Source organism: Dendropsophus ebraccatus, chromosome 12, assembly GCF_027789765.1.
Source record: "Dendropsophus ebraccatus isolate aDenEbr1 chromosome 12, aDenEbr1.pat, whole genome shotgun sequence".
Lineage (NCBI taxonomy): Eukaryota > Metazoa > Chordata > Amphibia > Anura > Hylidae > Dendropsophus > Dendropsophus ebraccatus.
In genome coordinates this window covers 17,332,757-17,348,075 of record NC_091465.1, presented here as the reverse complement: position 1 = coordinate 17,348,075, position 15,319 = coordinate 17,332,757, and the positions used below count along the sequence as shown (strand labels likewise).

Sequence of the window (15,319 nt, the reverse complement as noted above, 5' to 3'; positions counted from 1 at the left end):
ACTCACTGTATACATACATTACTTATCCTGTACTGATCCTGGGTTACATCCTGTATTATACTCCAGAGCTGCACTCACTATTCTGCTGGTGGGGTCACTGTGTACATACATTACATTACTGATCCTGTACTGATCCTCAGTTATATCCTGTATTATACTCCAGAGCTGCACTCACTATTCTGCTGGTGGGGTTACTGTCTACATTACATTACTGATCCTGTACTGATCCTGTATTATACTCCAGAGCTGCACTCACTATTCTGCTGGTGGGGTCACTGTGTACATACATTACATTACTGATCCTGTACTGATCCTGAGTTACATCCTGTATTATACCCCTGCACTCACTATTCTGCTGGTGGGGGTCACTGTGTACATACATTACATTACTGATCCTGTACTGATCCTAAGTTACATCCTGTATTAGGCTATGTTCACACTTTGTGATCATCCCGGTCTGTACTGCAGTACCGGCCGGATATCTTTAGTGCCGCTGAATTCGGATGCGTGCACATCTGTGCGCGCCCGCATCCGAATTCCTCTGAAACAACGGCCGTGATTAGTACAGAACTTACGTTGTGTGAACATAGCCTTATACTCCAGAGCTGCACTCACTGTTCTGCTGGTGGGGTCACTATGTACATACATACATTATCCTGTGGCAGGGTGATCAGTTACATTATATTAATGATACTATATATTATCTGTATTGTTCTCCGCTTGCTGCAGGGTTATGAGGTCCACATGTTTGACAGCTCGAATAACATCTCCACCTCGCTGGGAAATACGACCGAGAGCTACTTTAAGATCTCCAACCTGAAACTGGGTCACAGCTATACGTTTAGCGTTCAGGCGCGATGTCTGTACAGCGGTCAGATCTGTGGGGAGTCGGCGATGCTTCTGTATGACAATCTCGGAACAGGTCAGATTTCGGTTGTTAGAAGGGAGGGGGATGTTAGGTAAATGGCATTACCTAATGATGTAAATGTAATCTAAAACCACAAGGGCCCCAGGGATTATAGATATTTTATTTTTTATGATAGTTGTTATATTTGGGTATATACTATTCTACAGCATTTTCCTATATTTTTATACTTCTTTTATTTTAAAGAGGTACACCAGTGAAAACAAAAATTCAAATCAGAAACTTATACTGATTTGTAATTTTCTATTCTTTAAAAATCTCCAGTCTTCCAGTACTTATCAGCTGCTGCATGTCCTGCGGGAAGCGGTGTATTCTTTCAAGTCTGACACAGTGCTGTCTGCTGACTCCTCTGTCCATGACTGGAATTATTCAGAGAGTAATGCCCCTATTCCACAGGTCGTTTAGAGGAGCAAACGAGCGCTCTCAGCGCTCGTTTGCTCCTCGTTCCCCGCTCGCTGCCGCCGCTATTCAACGCGGCTGCAGCGAGCGGGAGGGGGCGGCGGGGAGCTGCGGGGGGGCTGCCCGGGGGATCTCTGATCGTCCGGGCAGCCCATAGGATATAGCAGCGTCTGCTGCCGATGCTCCTATTCAATGGAGCGACGACAGCAGATCGCTGCTATATCAGTCGCTTGTTTTTCAACATGTTGAAAAACAAGCGACTGCAACCATCAGCCGACATGAACGATGTCGGCTGATCGTTGCACTCTATTCTACCGGACGATTATCGTCCGTAGCGGCCGATATCGGCCGAATACGAACGATAATCGTTCCGTGGAATAGGGCCTTTAATTAGAAATCTATATAACTTTAAGACCAGAAAAACAATTTTGCCAGAAAATCCCTTTAAATATATATACTGTATAGATGTACTTGTTTTTTTTGTAGCTAAATAAATAATAGACAATTTTCAAGACAACTAGATAAAAACATAAAGGTCTCCATTTACTTTCCAGTCTCCAGTAAGTGAAGATTTTGAAACTCACGGTACATTATAAAGAAGGTGCTTGTGTTCTGTTGTTTGCAGGAATGGACTCCCTGCCGTCCACCAGCGTCCAGTCCTCCGATGTGGCTTCTATAGTGGTCCCTGTGCTGTTCCTGCTCCTCGTGGCCACCGGCTGCGGCTTTGTTATACTGTATATGCGTCACCGGAGACTTCAGAACAGCTTCACTGCGTTTGCAAACAGTCACTACAGCTCGCGCCTTGGAGCCGCCATCTTCTCGTCCGGGGATGATATAGGTACAGTGAACTTCTTTGCTGCTTCTCTGACCGCAGTCTGACAACCGGCTAGATACCTGACATCCACATATTGAAAAGACTGTGATTTTTAGGCTAGGTCCACACTACGTTTTTGCTATTTTTTTTTTTTGCAAAAAAACGGATCAAAACGCATCTGTTTTTTTTAAGGTACACAAAAATAAGGTCAGCTACGTTTTTGTGTACGTTAAAAAAAAAACGGATTTGTTTTGATCTGTTTTTTTTTATAATGGAAGTCAATGGAAAATTGGATCAAAACAGTTTTTTACCATCTGTTTTTCATCCTTTTTTTTGCAAAAACGGATGAAGAAAACGGATTGCAAAAACATAGTGTGGACCCAGCCTTACACTGTATCTCTATCAACCAGACTGTCAGACTGTTAAAGAGGACCTGTCACCCCCCGTGCCGGGGTGACCGGCTCCTGACCCCCCACTAGAGCCCCCTATATTTACCTGATCGCTCCTGAGATGAGTCTGATGCCCATAGAGAATGAATGGTGAGTCCGACGCTCCATTCATTCTTTATGAGCGTCAGACTCAACTCAGGAGCGCGCGTGTGCTGGGCTTTGGGCGCTGAAATCTCCGTCACCGGACCGGATCAAGAAGCAGGACCTTCCGCGATCAGGTAAGTATAGGGGGCTCTAGCGGGGGGTCGGCACGGGGGATGACAGGTTCCCTTTAAGTACTGATGAGTGGACCTGTCAAAATGTTTGGGTTTGGCAACGCTATCCGAACCCGAATGCTCGGCGTTTGATTCCCTGTGGCTGCAGAAGTTGGATGCAGCCCTAAGGCTGCCAGAAAAAAATAGATCCAGCCTATAGCTTCCAGGACTCCCTCGGACTGCATCCAACTTTTGCATCTGTGAGAAATCATAGGATTCGGGTTCAGATAGCGTTGCCGAATCCGATTATTTTGACAGTAGAAAGTCTGTCCCCTTGAGATGAATGTGAAACAATTCACAAGAGGTCATTCCACAGGGAGCTGCTACTGTCTCTCCTAGTATCTACTGGTGTTGCATGACGCTGCAATGCTGTACAGATAACTTTATAGCAGCCTCCTCTTATCACCACAACAGGAAGTCTCAACTGCAAGATTCAGGATTGTTTTATAATATAGATAGAAAAATGTAAAATTAAAAAAAATGTCACCAGAAATTCCTAAAAAATATGATTAACATAAAAACATTCGGGGAGATTTATCAAACATGGTGTAAAGTAGAATTGTCTTAGTTGCCCCTAGCAACCAATCAGATTCCACCTTTCATTTTACAAGGAGTCTGTGAGGAATGAAAGGTGGGATCACGTTGGGTGCTAGGGGCAACTGAGCCAGTTCTACTTTACACCAGTATGATAAATCTCCCCCATTATTTATACAATAAGTCATTTTCTGATGACACATTCTCTTTAAGGTCGGATCGTTGATTACCAAATGCCGAACAATAGGACTTGAGGGTGCTCAAGGTTCATTCATCTCTAGTGACAACCCATAGGCTGCATTTACAGCTCTCACTGGGGTCATCACTCAGCTTTCCTACACTTCCTAATAACAGATCTGCCCAGAATGTGATGCGCGGCTATACCGTCTTCTCTTCTTCTTTCAGGTGATGATGATGACGATGCCCCGATGATCACCGGTTTCTCAGATGACGTCCCCATGGTGATAGCGTGAAGCTCACATCTCTCGGGTTTAAACCAAATGATGTAAATATTATCTTTTTTTTTCCGAGGAATCGTCTGCCTGTTCTCTTGGATTTCCAGCACTTTTTCAGTTGCGATACGTTATTTTTATATGGGCCAAAAAAGGAAGGAAAAAAACGGGAAAAAAACCCACACCAGACCTATGTCGTAGTCAACTGTGAAATGCAGAATAAGGCTCTTGTTAACCAAATCTGGCTGTTTCTGTCCACAGATTGTGACCCCTTCAGCGCGGTCCGACCTTCGCCCTATTGTCCGCTGTAAATGTGAAGATATGTAATATATTTATATATATATATATATGTATAGAGCCTGAGCACCGCCGGCTCACCCTGAACGCCTCGCTTATGATTGTGGGCGTTCGCGAGCTGCCTTACTGACTTCTCCGCAGGACTCTGGTTACAGGAGGAGACTGGTCGGCGCACCGCAGGCCGTAGCTTCTGAACGGCCATCACTTTTTTGCCGGTGTTTGTAGGTTTGGGGAGCAGCGCTGAAGGGGCTAATTGTTTTGGACCGTGTTTGCTGGCCACTCATCTCCAGTCTGTTATAGATGACCCTTCACTGTGTCCCCCAGTCCCCTACTAGTTGTTTCACAGTCATGTTTGTTTCCTGGGAAAGTTGGGTGGCGGCTGATAGGCTGCCATAACAGGAACCAATGCAAATATCTCTCGACTTTTCCACAGCTGTATTATAGCTTATTTTAGTAGCCTAAATCACAGATCTGTCCATCAAGGGATGCATAGTATATAGTCCCATAAGATTATTACTCAGCTTTCTTATAATCCTGACTAACAGATGGCTCTAGAAAAGGATGTATGGCTGTATTTTTAAGCAGACAGGCCATTCAGGACTCTTGGAAAGCTGTGTTAAAACCAATAGGACGGCCCTTACACGGGTTAACACACAGCTTTCTCACACTCCTGACTAACAAATCGGCCTACAAGGGAATGCATTACTGTATAACAAGGCAGATTGGCCATTCCGGGGAGAGACAAAATGTGGGAGCTGTATGGCAGATGTCTCAGCTGTTACCCAGCTTTCCCAGGGACAGATAAAACAGTGACATGGAGTATTTAGCGTTAGGAGAAAATACTGGTTGTCCTTTGTCACACTATCACGTTTTGTCACATTGCTCACCTGATGACCGTCCTGAGCTGTCCCCGTCATCCTCCCAGTCCATACCTGGTGATAACATTTCCGTAGTGTGGCGGTTTGGGTTTGTTTTCTCCAGGGCCACGCCACAGCAGCAGCGTTCAGGATTGTGACTGTATATAGAGTATATATATATTATTTGCATCTTTTATTATTAATGTTATTATTATTAATCTGTGTGACGTGAATCGCTTTCTGCACTTTGTTCCTCACTGTGATTTTTATGGACTCTACCTGTTTTGGCGGCAAGTTCTACCGCAGCTGACTGCCGCTACAGTGTGCCAGTATGAGTGTGTAGCCGCGGCCTATAGTCCAGCGTCCCCCCAACCTGTGACTCTTTAACTGTAGAAGAATTACAGCTCTTATCAGGGGATGTCATGGTAGGAGTTGTTATTGATAGAAAAGGATCCCTGATGTCCATGGATGAACAGGTGCTTTGAGGGCCCCACTATTACAGTGCCTCATGTAGGACCTGAAGAAGATGGGAGGACCTAACACATCCCCCTCCCCCATTGTACAACTATTAAAGAAAAGTTTTCCTTCTCATAAAATATATGGGGGAGATTTATTAAACTTGCGGCCCTGGCTTACACCAGCCGTATTTCCCCGCCCGCCCGATGGGTGGGCAAGGGGGGAGGAGGGCACGTCAAGGCGTGCAGGAGGCGGAAATCATGGCAGAAATCTACACCTCCTTAGGATCAGGTGTAGATTTCAGCTCAGACCAGTTTCACCTTCGCCTCTTTGTAAAGCTGGCAGTGTAATTGGGGGCGGGGCCTAATTTAAGACCGATGTACGAATATGCCGGTCTTCATAAATGTCCCACGTGGTGGGAGCTGCAAACAAGCACCGTTCAGTGAAATTAGCGCTCATTTGCAGTGCCTCTGCACGGCATGACAAATTTAGCGGCCGGGCTGCACAAACGATCCATGTATCCTTCATGCAGCCATGTAAACTGATACCACAAATATACATATATCCGTGCTGTCAGTTTCCAGATCACACAGCAGTACATACTTACGAAGTTCACTGCCACTTTGATCCTATTCTCCAGCTCTCCCTTCGAGCAACTGCCTTCAGGCCACCTCCTGCTCCAGCTGGAGAAACCAGAGAATAGGATACCGGATCACAGCAGCACACTAGGTAAGTATGTACTGCTGTGTGATATGGAAATTGACAGCACAGATATATACATATCCATGCTGTCAATTTCCCTTTATTGTTATCGGCCTCACATAACCCTGTTCACACAGGAAGAGGTGCTGCCGATAATGATAAATTTCGAAGCCTTTAAAGACATGATCAGCCAAGGGTCGAGCATTTTCCTGGCATCACTGTTAGGGTCAGTTCACACAGAGTAAAACTGGCGGAATTCCGCTGCGGAATCCTGCTAGCCTCCGTGTCATACAGGCGGTCTATGGGAGGGCTCACGCGCCTTTTCTCTCTGCGCCTCTCTGCTGGGAAGAATTGGCAGGAGAGGCACAGAGAGAGGAGGCGCCTGTATGACACAGAGGCTGGCGGGACCTCTCCGCCGCAAAATTCTGCCTCTTTTATTCCGGTGAACTGGCCCTTACACAGGAGGAGAAGCGTTTGTTGCGCTGCTCATGGCCGATAAATGGCCCCTGTAAAAGGCCCTTTAGTTCTGTACACACAGTAGTGCCCTTACAGTACCCATTCTTCCCTGGTCATCAGGGATCCAAGGCTGGTACCCCAGGGTTAACTGCACATGTAGTGCTGTTGTGTCTTCTCGTTTTGCAGCAGCTGGAGAGTCACAGGTTGGAGGACACTGTTGTAGTCCTTAGCTGGACCCCTCTTTTTAGGGACATGTACTCAATTTGTCCTCCCACTCTTTAAAGGGCCAGTCCAGTCTTCTGTAATCATCGTATAATGAATAGTAATAGACATGACGTATGAATTTCTCCCCATTTTTAAGATCCTTTCTTGCTTTTAGTAACCAGGATGAAAACATAAAATCTGCCATCTTTCCAAGTCCACAGCCGCATCCGATGAATTAGATCAATGTAGATTTTCATGTGGGAAGATTGTCTAGTGGTGCGAATCACCCCCCCTTAGGACGATTGTAAGGTACAGGAACCTTCATAGTTGACCAGTTCCCTATTAGAAGTCCCATTACCACTTATAATCTCTCCTCCAGTCAGTCGTCCCCCAATATGTGAACGTCATTGTTACACTCTCGACACACGTATGTCTCAGCCGAGCATCGAAAAGTCGACTTGTATCAGGGCCCTAAAATCTCAGGAATGTTAGCGTAGTGCCAAGTCAGTGCAGTGCAGGAGCGTGGGCTGTCATGCGGCTAGTTGTTGTATTAGGTACACCGGGGTTCGGCCCGGCCGTTTTCATACATCTTTGTAACTATGTATCTAGTCCATGTGTGAATGTCCGTGTGCGCCATTTGTGTCAGAGATATTTTTCTATACGTCTATAATCGCATTGGCCGAGAAAAAAGAAATCACATTGTTGGTTGCAAAAATTTTTCTCTTTTTATCCTTAATTCTCTCTCATCTAAATCACCAGCATCTAAAAATTGCCAAAATTTTTCTCCAAGAACACGTTACGGTATGAAATCCCGTCCCACGCCCGCTGCTTTCTAAGATGTGAATCTTCATGTACAATTTGTGTCATGTTTTACACTGAGTCTGATGTTCCCCATCCTGTGATTCCAGCTATTGCAAAACTACTATCTGTGTACTACCATGGCATGCTGGGAGTTATAGTTTTGCAACAACCGGAGATCCTGTAAATGTAAGGGCATGCTGAGAGTTGTAGTTATTCGACAGGTGAGGAGCCACAGGTTGGGGAACATTGCTATAGTCACAGCCAGAGCTTAACTCTGAATTCTGCCGGTCTATTTGCACCTTTCTAGATCTCCCAGCTGCTGCTCCTGTATTTGCATAGGGCATGCTCTGCTGTATTGCATTGTGGGATATACAACAATCATTATCTCACACAATGCATTACTCGACTTTATATAGTACTCAATGGACCTTTTGGGCCTCTGTTACAGATTTTATTAAGACCCATGAGTTAAACCTCTTAAACCCAATGGTTAAAGGTGTTATCCAGCGCTACAAAAACATGGCCACTTTCCCCCTACTGTTGTCTCCAGTTTGGGTGGGGTTTTGAAACTCAGTTCCATTGAAATAAATGGAGCTTAATTGCAAACCGCACCTGACCTGGAGACAACAGTAGGGGGAAAAGTGGCCATGTTTTTGTAGCGCTGGATAACCCCTTTAACACAAGCTACTGCATAGTATAACCACTACATCTGCCACAATACAGCATACTGAGAAGCATAGTGCTGACTCGTGAGCAGAATTAAGAATGCAGCTCTGTGACTGTGTAATGTATCTTATACTTAAGGAAAAATAAGTAAATCAAAGGTTATCTAATTAAATGTTACCTGTGAGGTCTTGTACATTCCCTCGTTCTGTGCACGCAGCATAGGTACGATATATATTTGCACATTCATGTACCCTCCCTATTGTAAGCAATATGAAATGACTAGTTGTGCCATATCACTGGACGTTGGTGCGTTGTGCAGCGGCGCCCCCCGTCCACTTATCATACATTCCAGTAACGCATGTTACCATATATCCGACTAATATATCTAGATTTAATTGTGGAGCTGCAGCCAATCAGAGGACGGCTTTCCTTCTCCAAGTGCACTAGAAATCTACCTGGAATCTGACAATGCTATTTTTTACTCTTGATTTCTTCCAGGACTTAATCACCGTCTATCTGTATTTAAAGGGACGCTCTAGATCTGAGCTGCATGAAATATTAGGAAATTATATTGTGAGTGCTAATAGTATCCATCCCAGAATGCATTGATGTAAGGGGCAGGGATGGTCAGTCTGCAAAACCAGGGCACCGGTGGCTCCATTGAGTTTATTGTAGTTCATGTAAATCCACATGGAAACTCTTATGTCATGGGTCTTCAAACTGCGGCCCTCCAGCTGTTGCAATACTACATTTCTCATCATGCCTGGACTGCCATATCCAAAGCTTTAGCTGTCCAGGCATGATGGGAATTGTGGTTTTGCAACAGCTGGAGGGCCGCAGTTTGGAGACCCAAGCCTATGTCAAAGATGAGGAATCTTCGGCTCTCCAGCTGTTAAAAAAACTACAGTTCCCATCATGCCTGGACAGCCAGGCGAAGCTTTGGCTGTCCAGGCATGATGGGAATTGTAGTTTTGGGGGGCCGAAGCTTCCCCATCCCTGCTCTTTATCATCTACTTCCAATTGATTTCGATTGGAAATACTCATCACAGTAAACACATGTGGGGAGATTTATCAAACTGGTGTAAAGTAGAATAGGCCCAGTTGCCCCTAGCAACCAATCAGATTCCCCCTTTTATTTTCCAAAGAGTCTGTGAGGGATGAAAGGTGGAATCTGATTGGTTGCTAGGGGCAACTGGGCCAATTCTACTTTACACTAGTTTGATAAATCCCCCCCATGGAATTTTTTTTCTGTATTTTTTCCCTTTTATTCATGTTTTCTTGTTACGTTCTGTATGGTAGCCCCTTATCCTATGTACAGAGTTATGGAATCAAGGGAGCTTTAAAAATTAACAACAATAATAATAATAATAATAATAATATTCCCCTAACCTGTGCCTCTACAGCTGGCTCAAAACTACAACTTCTAACATGCTAGGAGAGCCACAGATCCTGCTACTATATACAGTATACTAGATGGTACGTTCTTACACACATGATACACAGACAGTGTATTGTTTTACTGCTTTTTCCCCTTTTGCTCACAATACAATTCCCTAATACAGGGATGGGGAATCTTCGGCCCTCCAGCTGTTGCAAAACTACAATTCCCATCAGCTCTAAGTCGGAGTTCCCCTTTAAAGAACCGTCTGAAACATTTCCTGTGTTTTATACCCAATGAACTAGACTTAGGTCTTGTCTTTGTGTCTTCTCTTATCATTTACCGTCCCCGGCTGCTGCTCCTCGAATGGTAAAGGGACGCCTTGTTTACTTGGTTCTGTCGGAGTGCTTATGTGTTCTGTAATAAACTGCATCAGATCTGTTCTCAGTAACCCGGTATAGTTACAGTGTAACCTGCGTACCGCTCCCCTGTATATACACGCCGCTCTGCCCTCCGTTATTCCTTCCCCCTGTAGGTTACTCTGCATCAGACATTCTCTAGTTCACTTTAATTGTGCCTTTCTTTTTGTTCTGTGTTTTGCACAATTTTTGGATTCAATGTTCTTTCTTGTTTTTGTTTTTTTGTTTGTTTTTTTTGCCTCTGCATTAAAAATTATTTGGATCAAAAACTTTGTTCGTTATTTCTCATCGTGGCCTATTTATAAGGGGAAATACGGTAAACAAAATGAATGCTGGGAGATGTAGGTTACTAATAGAAAAACTGTTGTCTAAAATCAGAGGAAGTGACCTGTAGATGGCAGTAGAGTCCGGGGATGAGTCCTAGTGCATGAAATAAAAGAGGAACATGAAATGTGGTGTTCTTTAACTTGTGGTTGTCCAGTAGTTGGAAAACTTCATGTCCTGACAGCCCGGGTTGCAGTCTGTTCCCCAGCCTGTGGCTCCGCAGCTGTTGCAAAACTACAACTACCATCATGCCTTTGTAGCTGGTAGTGCATCCCATTCTTTAAATGGGTACTCCAGTGAAAGTCTTTTTCTTTCTAATTAACTGGTGTCATAAAGTTATAGAGATTTGTAATTTACTTCAATTTAAAAATCTCAAGTCTTCCCATACTTATCAGCTGCTGTATCTCCTGCAGGAAGTGGTGTTTTATTTTCAGTCTGACACAGTGCTCTCTGCTGACATCTCTGGCCCAGACAGGAAAAGTTTTCTTTGGGGATTCACATAGAAAACTTCTGCTCTGGACAGTTCCTGTCTCGGCCAGAGATGTCAGCAGAGAACACTGTGTCAGACTGAAAATAAAACACCACTTCCTGCAGGACATACAGCAGCTGATAAGTTAGTATAGATAGATAGCTTAGTGTACAACAGCCCAGTGTTATATTGATCTGATGGAACCAGATGGAATGGCCATTCCACTGGTTCCATCAGATCAATATAACACTGGGCTGTTAGTAACCTAGAATGAAGACTATAATAGTACTTAGAACATTCCTCCGACAACCGTGAATAACCACTAATAGCACGCCGTGGAGTTCCCCCATACTGAATGTTTTGAATATTTGATTAAATACAGTGGTACCTTGGTTTAAGAGTAACTTGGATTAAGAGCGTTTTGGTTTAAGAGCTCACAGTTTTTCAAAATTGTAACTTGGTTTAAGAGCTTTGCTTTGGTTTAAGAGCTCCCTGTACTGGGTGAGAGGGGAAGTGGAGGAGGGGCATGGTCTGCATAGCGGGGTCTACAGCACTGTACTAGCTATACTGTACAGTAACTTATAATATCACAAATTCTGCTGCTTCTCATTGTTTTATCTGTTTTACATGTTATTCAGAATAAAAAAAATCTGTATTTTGGGGTGTGGAACCAATTGTCTGCATATCAGTGATTTCTTATGGGAAAATTTCCTTTGGTTTAGAGTGGATTTGGATTACAAGCACAGTCCCGGAATGAATTATGCTCGTAATCCAAGGCACTACTGTAATTTATATTTACTATTTGTTATGATTTGCAGTGTTGTAGTTGTTGGAGAATGTATACTATAGATGTTTGTTTTTCACCATGCATAGAGCGGTTTGTGCTTTGTGGCTCTCATCAGTGCAGCATGTAGCTCTATGGTGTAAAACCTGGAGAGCGACCACACAAGATAATCAATATACATATGTTAGGAAGCCGTGTCGGTCATTTGAAACCTCACAGCTGATGGCTTGTTTATTCCTTTTAATCCTTACTGACTGTTCTGTGGTAAATGCTTTATCTTACTGTACAGAACTGTGACATATATAACACATGTAGCGCCGATCAGGATCAGAAAGGCTTGTCATCCCCCATCATCCCAGCAACCCCCTTACTGGCTATATCTTCTGGTTGTTTCCCATTATCCATAGACACATGGGGCAGGTTTTAGCATAGCGAGTCTGCTGTCAGCCATCAGAAGCCACTTTATCATAGATTTCAAGTGTAGGGTCAACCTTCCCTGTGATTTTTAAAGCTTCCCTTTAAAAATCACAGTTGAGCACATGAGAGAATTCACGGATTCCGGGGTGTAAATGCATAAAGGTAAGAACTCTCCAGCTCCTTAAAAATGGCTCACTCCTTTATTTAATAATATGATTAGTCTGGCGCGTTTCAGACCTTCTGGTCCTTAAAGGAGTTGGCCACTTTATAGTAAAGTTATTCAGTGTACAGTATTAGTAAGTGTACTCACTGTATATACAGCTCCCTGTGTACCTCATAGAGTTAAATCAGACTCCACTCCTCTAGGCTGTCCTGTCCTGCTCTGTGGTGAGTCTGTCCATAAGATGGCTGACATGGAGAAGCATGTGATCATGCCCCGCCACCCAGTGTCCATCACTAAGCAAGTATATGCCTATGGTGGACACTTGGGGACGGGGCATGGTCACATGCTCCTACACGTCGGCCATCTTATGGACAGACTCACCACAGAGCAGGGCAGCACAGCCTGGAGGAAGGACGTCTGAATTTAACTCTGTAGGGTACACAGGGAGCTGCTGTCAGTAAGGTCTGTGAGTAAACTCACTTATACTACACACACAACAATTTTACTATAAAGTGCCCACCCCTTTAATCATGTTATTACAATATACACAATACATAAAACACCCAGTGAGATAAAAGATGATGAAGCAGATTGTATATTAGGGTCGCAGTATACAATAATTTTCATCCCTGAATGTGGATGTAGAGAACACGTAATTCAATTTAGTGCACCCTAGTCTGTCCTTGTAACAATAGAGGAGGAAAGAAGAAAAATATATTGTGGAGCTCAGGAGCCTTGTGGTGAGCACTTCAATCCTCACTGCCCCCTTCTGGTGAGATGATCTGGGGAGCCATGGGATGCACTATAGTTGGTCACCTCTAACATGTTTCTCTGTATTATCAGACCTACCCCGAAAATATGCCATAGCCCTTTTTTTGGAGAAAAAAAAAATAATATAAGACCCTGTGTTATTTTTAGAGAAACACGGTAGTAGTGATATGAGGGACACTATTGCACAATTGTATAGTATAAACTTACGTCTACGCTTCAATACTGTAATCACCTACATATCATCCCAGTGTAGATTCTCCCAATAAGATCAATTCTCTTGTTTCTATTAGTCTTAAAGGGGTATTCTGCTCAAACATAACTTTTGATATGTTGCTGTCCATGGTGAGACTAACAATTCCTTCCATACTTGTTATTATCTATTTCTTCTCCTTCCCCCAGTTCTGAGTTGCTGCTTTCTGCTGAAGACACAAAAATCTGTGTGGGAGCCTTTCTCTCTGTCTCCCCCTTCTGAGACAGCTGATGTAAACAAGTCCCTGGCTGGCTGTATCTGCAACACTGTAGCATCTTTGTAATGCCGGAAGGGGTATTTGGAGGTCAAGTTACTGATGAACTCACTGTCATTAACCTTTTCAGCATTACAAATAAGCTACAATATTGCAGGTAATGCCTGCCAGGGACTTGTTTACATCAGCCGTATCAGAAAGGAGGGAGGAAGAGGGGAGACACAGAGATAAAGGCTCACACACAGATTTTTGTGTTTTCAGCAGAAACAACAGCTGAGAACTGGAAGAAGGAGACTGAATATGTGGTGTCCCACCTCAGATGTTTTGTGTTTCACACCTGTCACAAAAGCTTTTTACTCTAGGTTAAGTGGTGATGAAGTCATTTTATAGTTTCACCACTAGATGTCAGTATTCTATATGAATGCTCCTATATATTGCACAGCAACAAAGGGTTACTATTTCTTATGTATTATGCATTTATTGACCAATGGAGATGCTTTTTCTTTCTAACCTATAACTCTTCCTTTTTTCTTGCACACATTCCTTTCCACCATTCACAGGGTCTCTTACATATCCCTGTAAGAAGTAGTCACTTGGTGGGAGGAAGTGTAGCATCAGTTCTACTTAGATTCTCATGGGAGAAGCACACACAGAGCGGACGTCCCTGCTGTAGCCAAGCCAGGGCCTGGCTCTGCCGGGACCCACTCTCAAGTATCTCTTTAAAGTTCTGGCAGAGCACAAGTACTACATTGAGTTGGGACTTCCTTAACAAACTCCTCTACACTGCTCCACTCTACTCTAAACTCTTCAAGTACCGCTACAGCTTTTTTGTATTTTCATACGACTGCACAGTAAAGCTATTTTACTTTTCCATTACTGGGACTCAGTCATCATTTTCTCAGCACCAGCACCTTTACACCTACTAGCCATACACCTTGGGTTAATTTTCTCCTTTCTGTGGGTGGTGGTACTGATAGCCCGAGTGGGTCAGTTGCCACTCAGTTGCCCAAAGGACCCATCACAGCCCGGCAGGTCATCGACCATTTGGGGAACGGTACAGACTGGCCAAACTGTATACAGATACCAACATCACACGACAAGTACGACCAACAACAACACCGAGCACCACACCACAAATAGATAATAACAAGTATGAAAGGAATTGTAAGGGCCCTATTCCACCGGACGATTATCATTAAATCGTTTGAATCTAAACGATAATTGTTCGGTTGAAATGCAGTTAACGATTAACGACAGAACGAGAAATCGTTGATCGCTTTATAAGATCGGGACCTATTTTTATCGTTGCTCGTTCGCAAAACGTTCGCATTGAATAAGACGTTGTTTGGTCGTTCGCAATAGATACGAACGCAATAGCGAAGAAAAACTATCGCAATTATGATCATAAGTAACGATTATTGTTCCATGGAAATGAGTAAACGTTTTCAGGTCTTTCGCAATAGCGGTCGTTTGAGATCGTTAATCGTTAACGATTATGCAAATGATAATCGTCCGGTGGAATAGGGCCCTTAGGGTGGTATTACACGAAGCGATTTTTTTCAATTAACGATAAACGATCTCCAACGATCGCAATAGCGGTTGCCTAATAATCGTTCGTTTTACTACACGGAAAGATTATCGGTTGAATTGGAGCAACAAAGTTCAAGAACACTCCCCTTTCAATTTGCGAATGAACAGGGAACGGCTAACGACATCTTATTCAAACGAACGATGTGCGAACGATGTGTAAAAGACAAACGATAAAAATAGATCCAAAACCTATTAAACGACCAACGACCAATCGTTCGTCGTTTAATCGTTGTCTACTATTACACTTAAAGATAATCGTTCAAATACGACCGAT

General features: G+C 43.6%; 1 protein-coding gene across 2 annotated transcripts in view; it reads left to right on the top strand.

Moving 5' to 3' along the window:
• SORL1 (sortilin related receptor 1) overlaps window positions 1–9,358 on the top strand; it is a 65,252-nt gene extending 55,894 nt beyond the window's left edge. Inside the window, exons 46-49 of one of the 2 annotated variants that reach the window (XM_069948789.1) lie at window positions 730–922; window positions 1,950–2,162; window positions 3,781–3,880; window positions 4,089–9,358. In XM_069948789.1, the coding sequence (XP_069804890.1) occupies window positions 730–922; window positions 1,950–2,162; window positions 3,781–3,848 (474 nt within the window). In that variant the 3' untranslated portion in view covers window positions 3,849–3,880; window positions 4,089–9,358. Of the gene's footprint in view, window positions 1–729; window positions 923–1,949; window positions 2,163–3,780 lie in introns of both variants that reach the window. The other variant, XM_069948787.1, reaches the window with a different exon arrangement.
• Window positions 9,359–15,319: the final 5,961 nt, after the last annotated feature.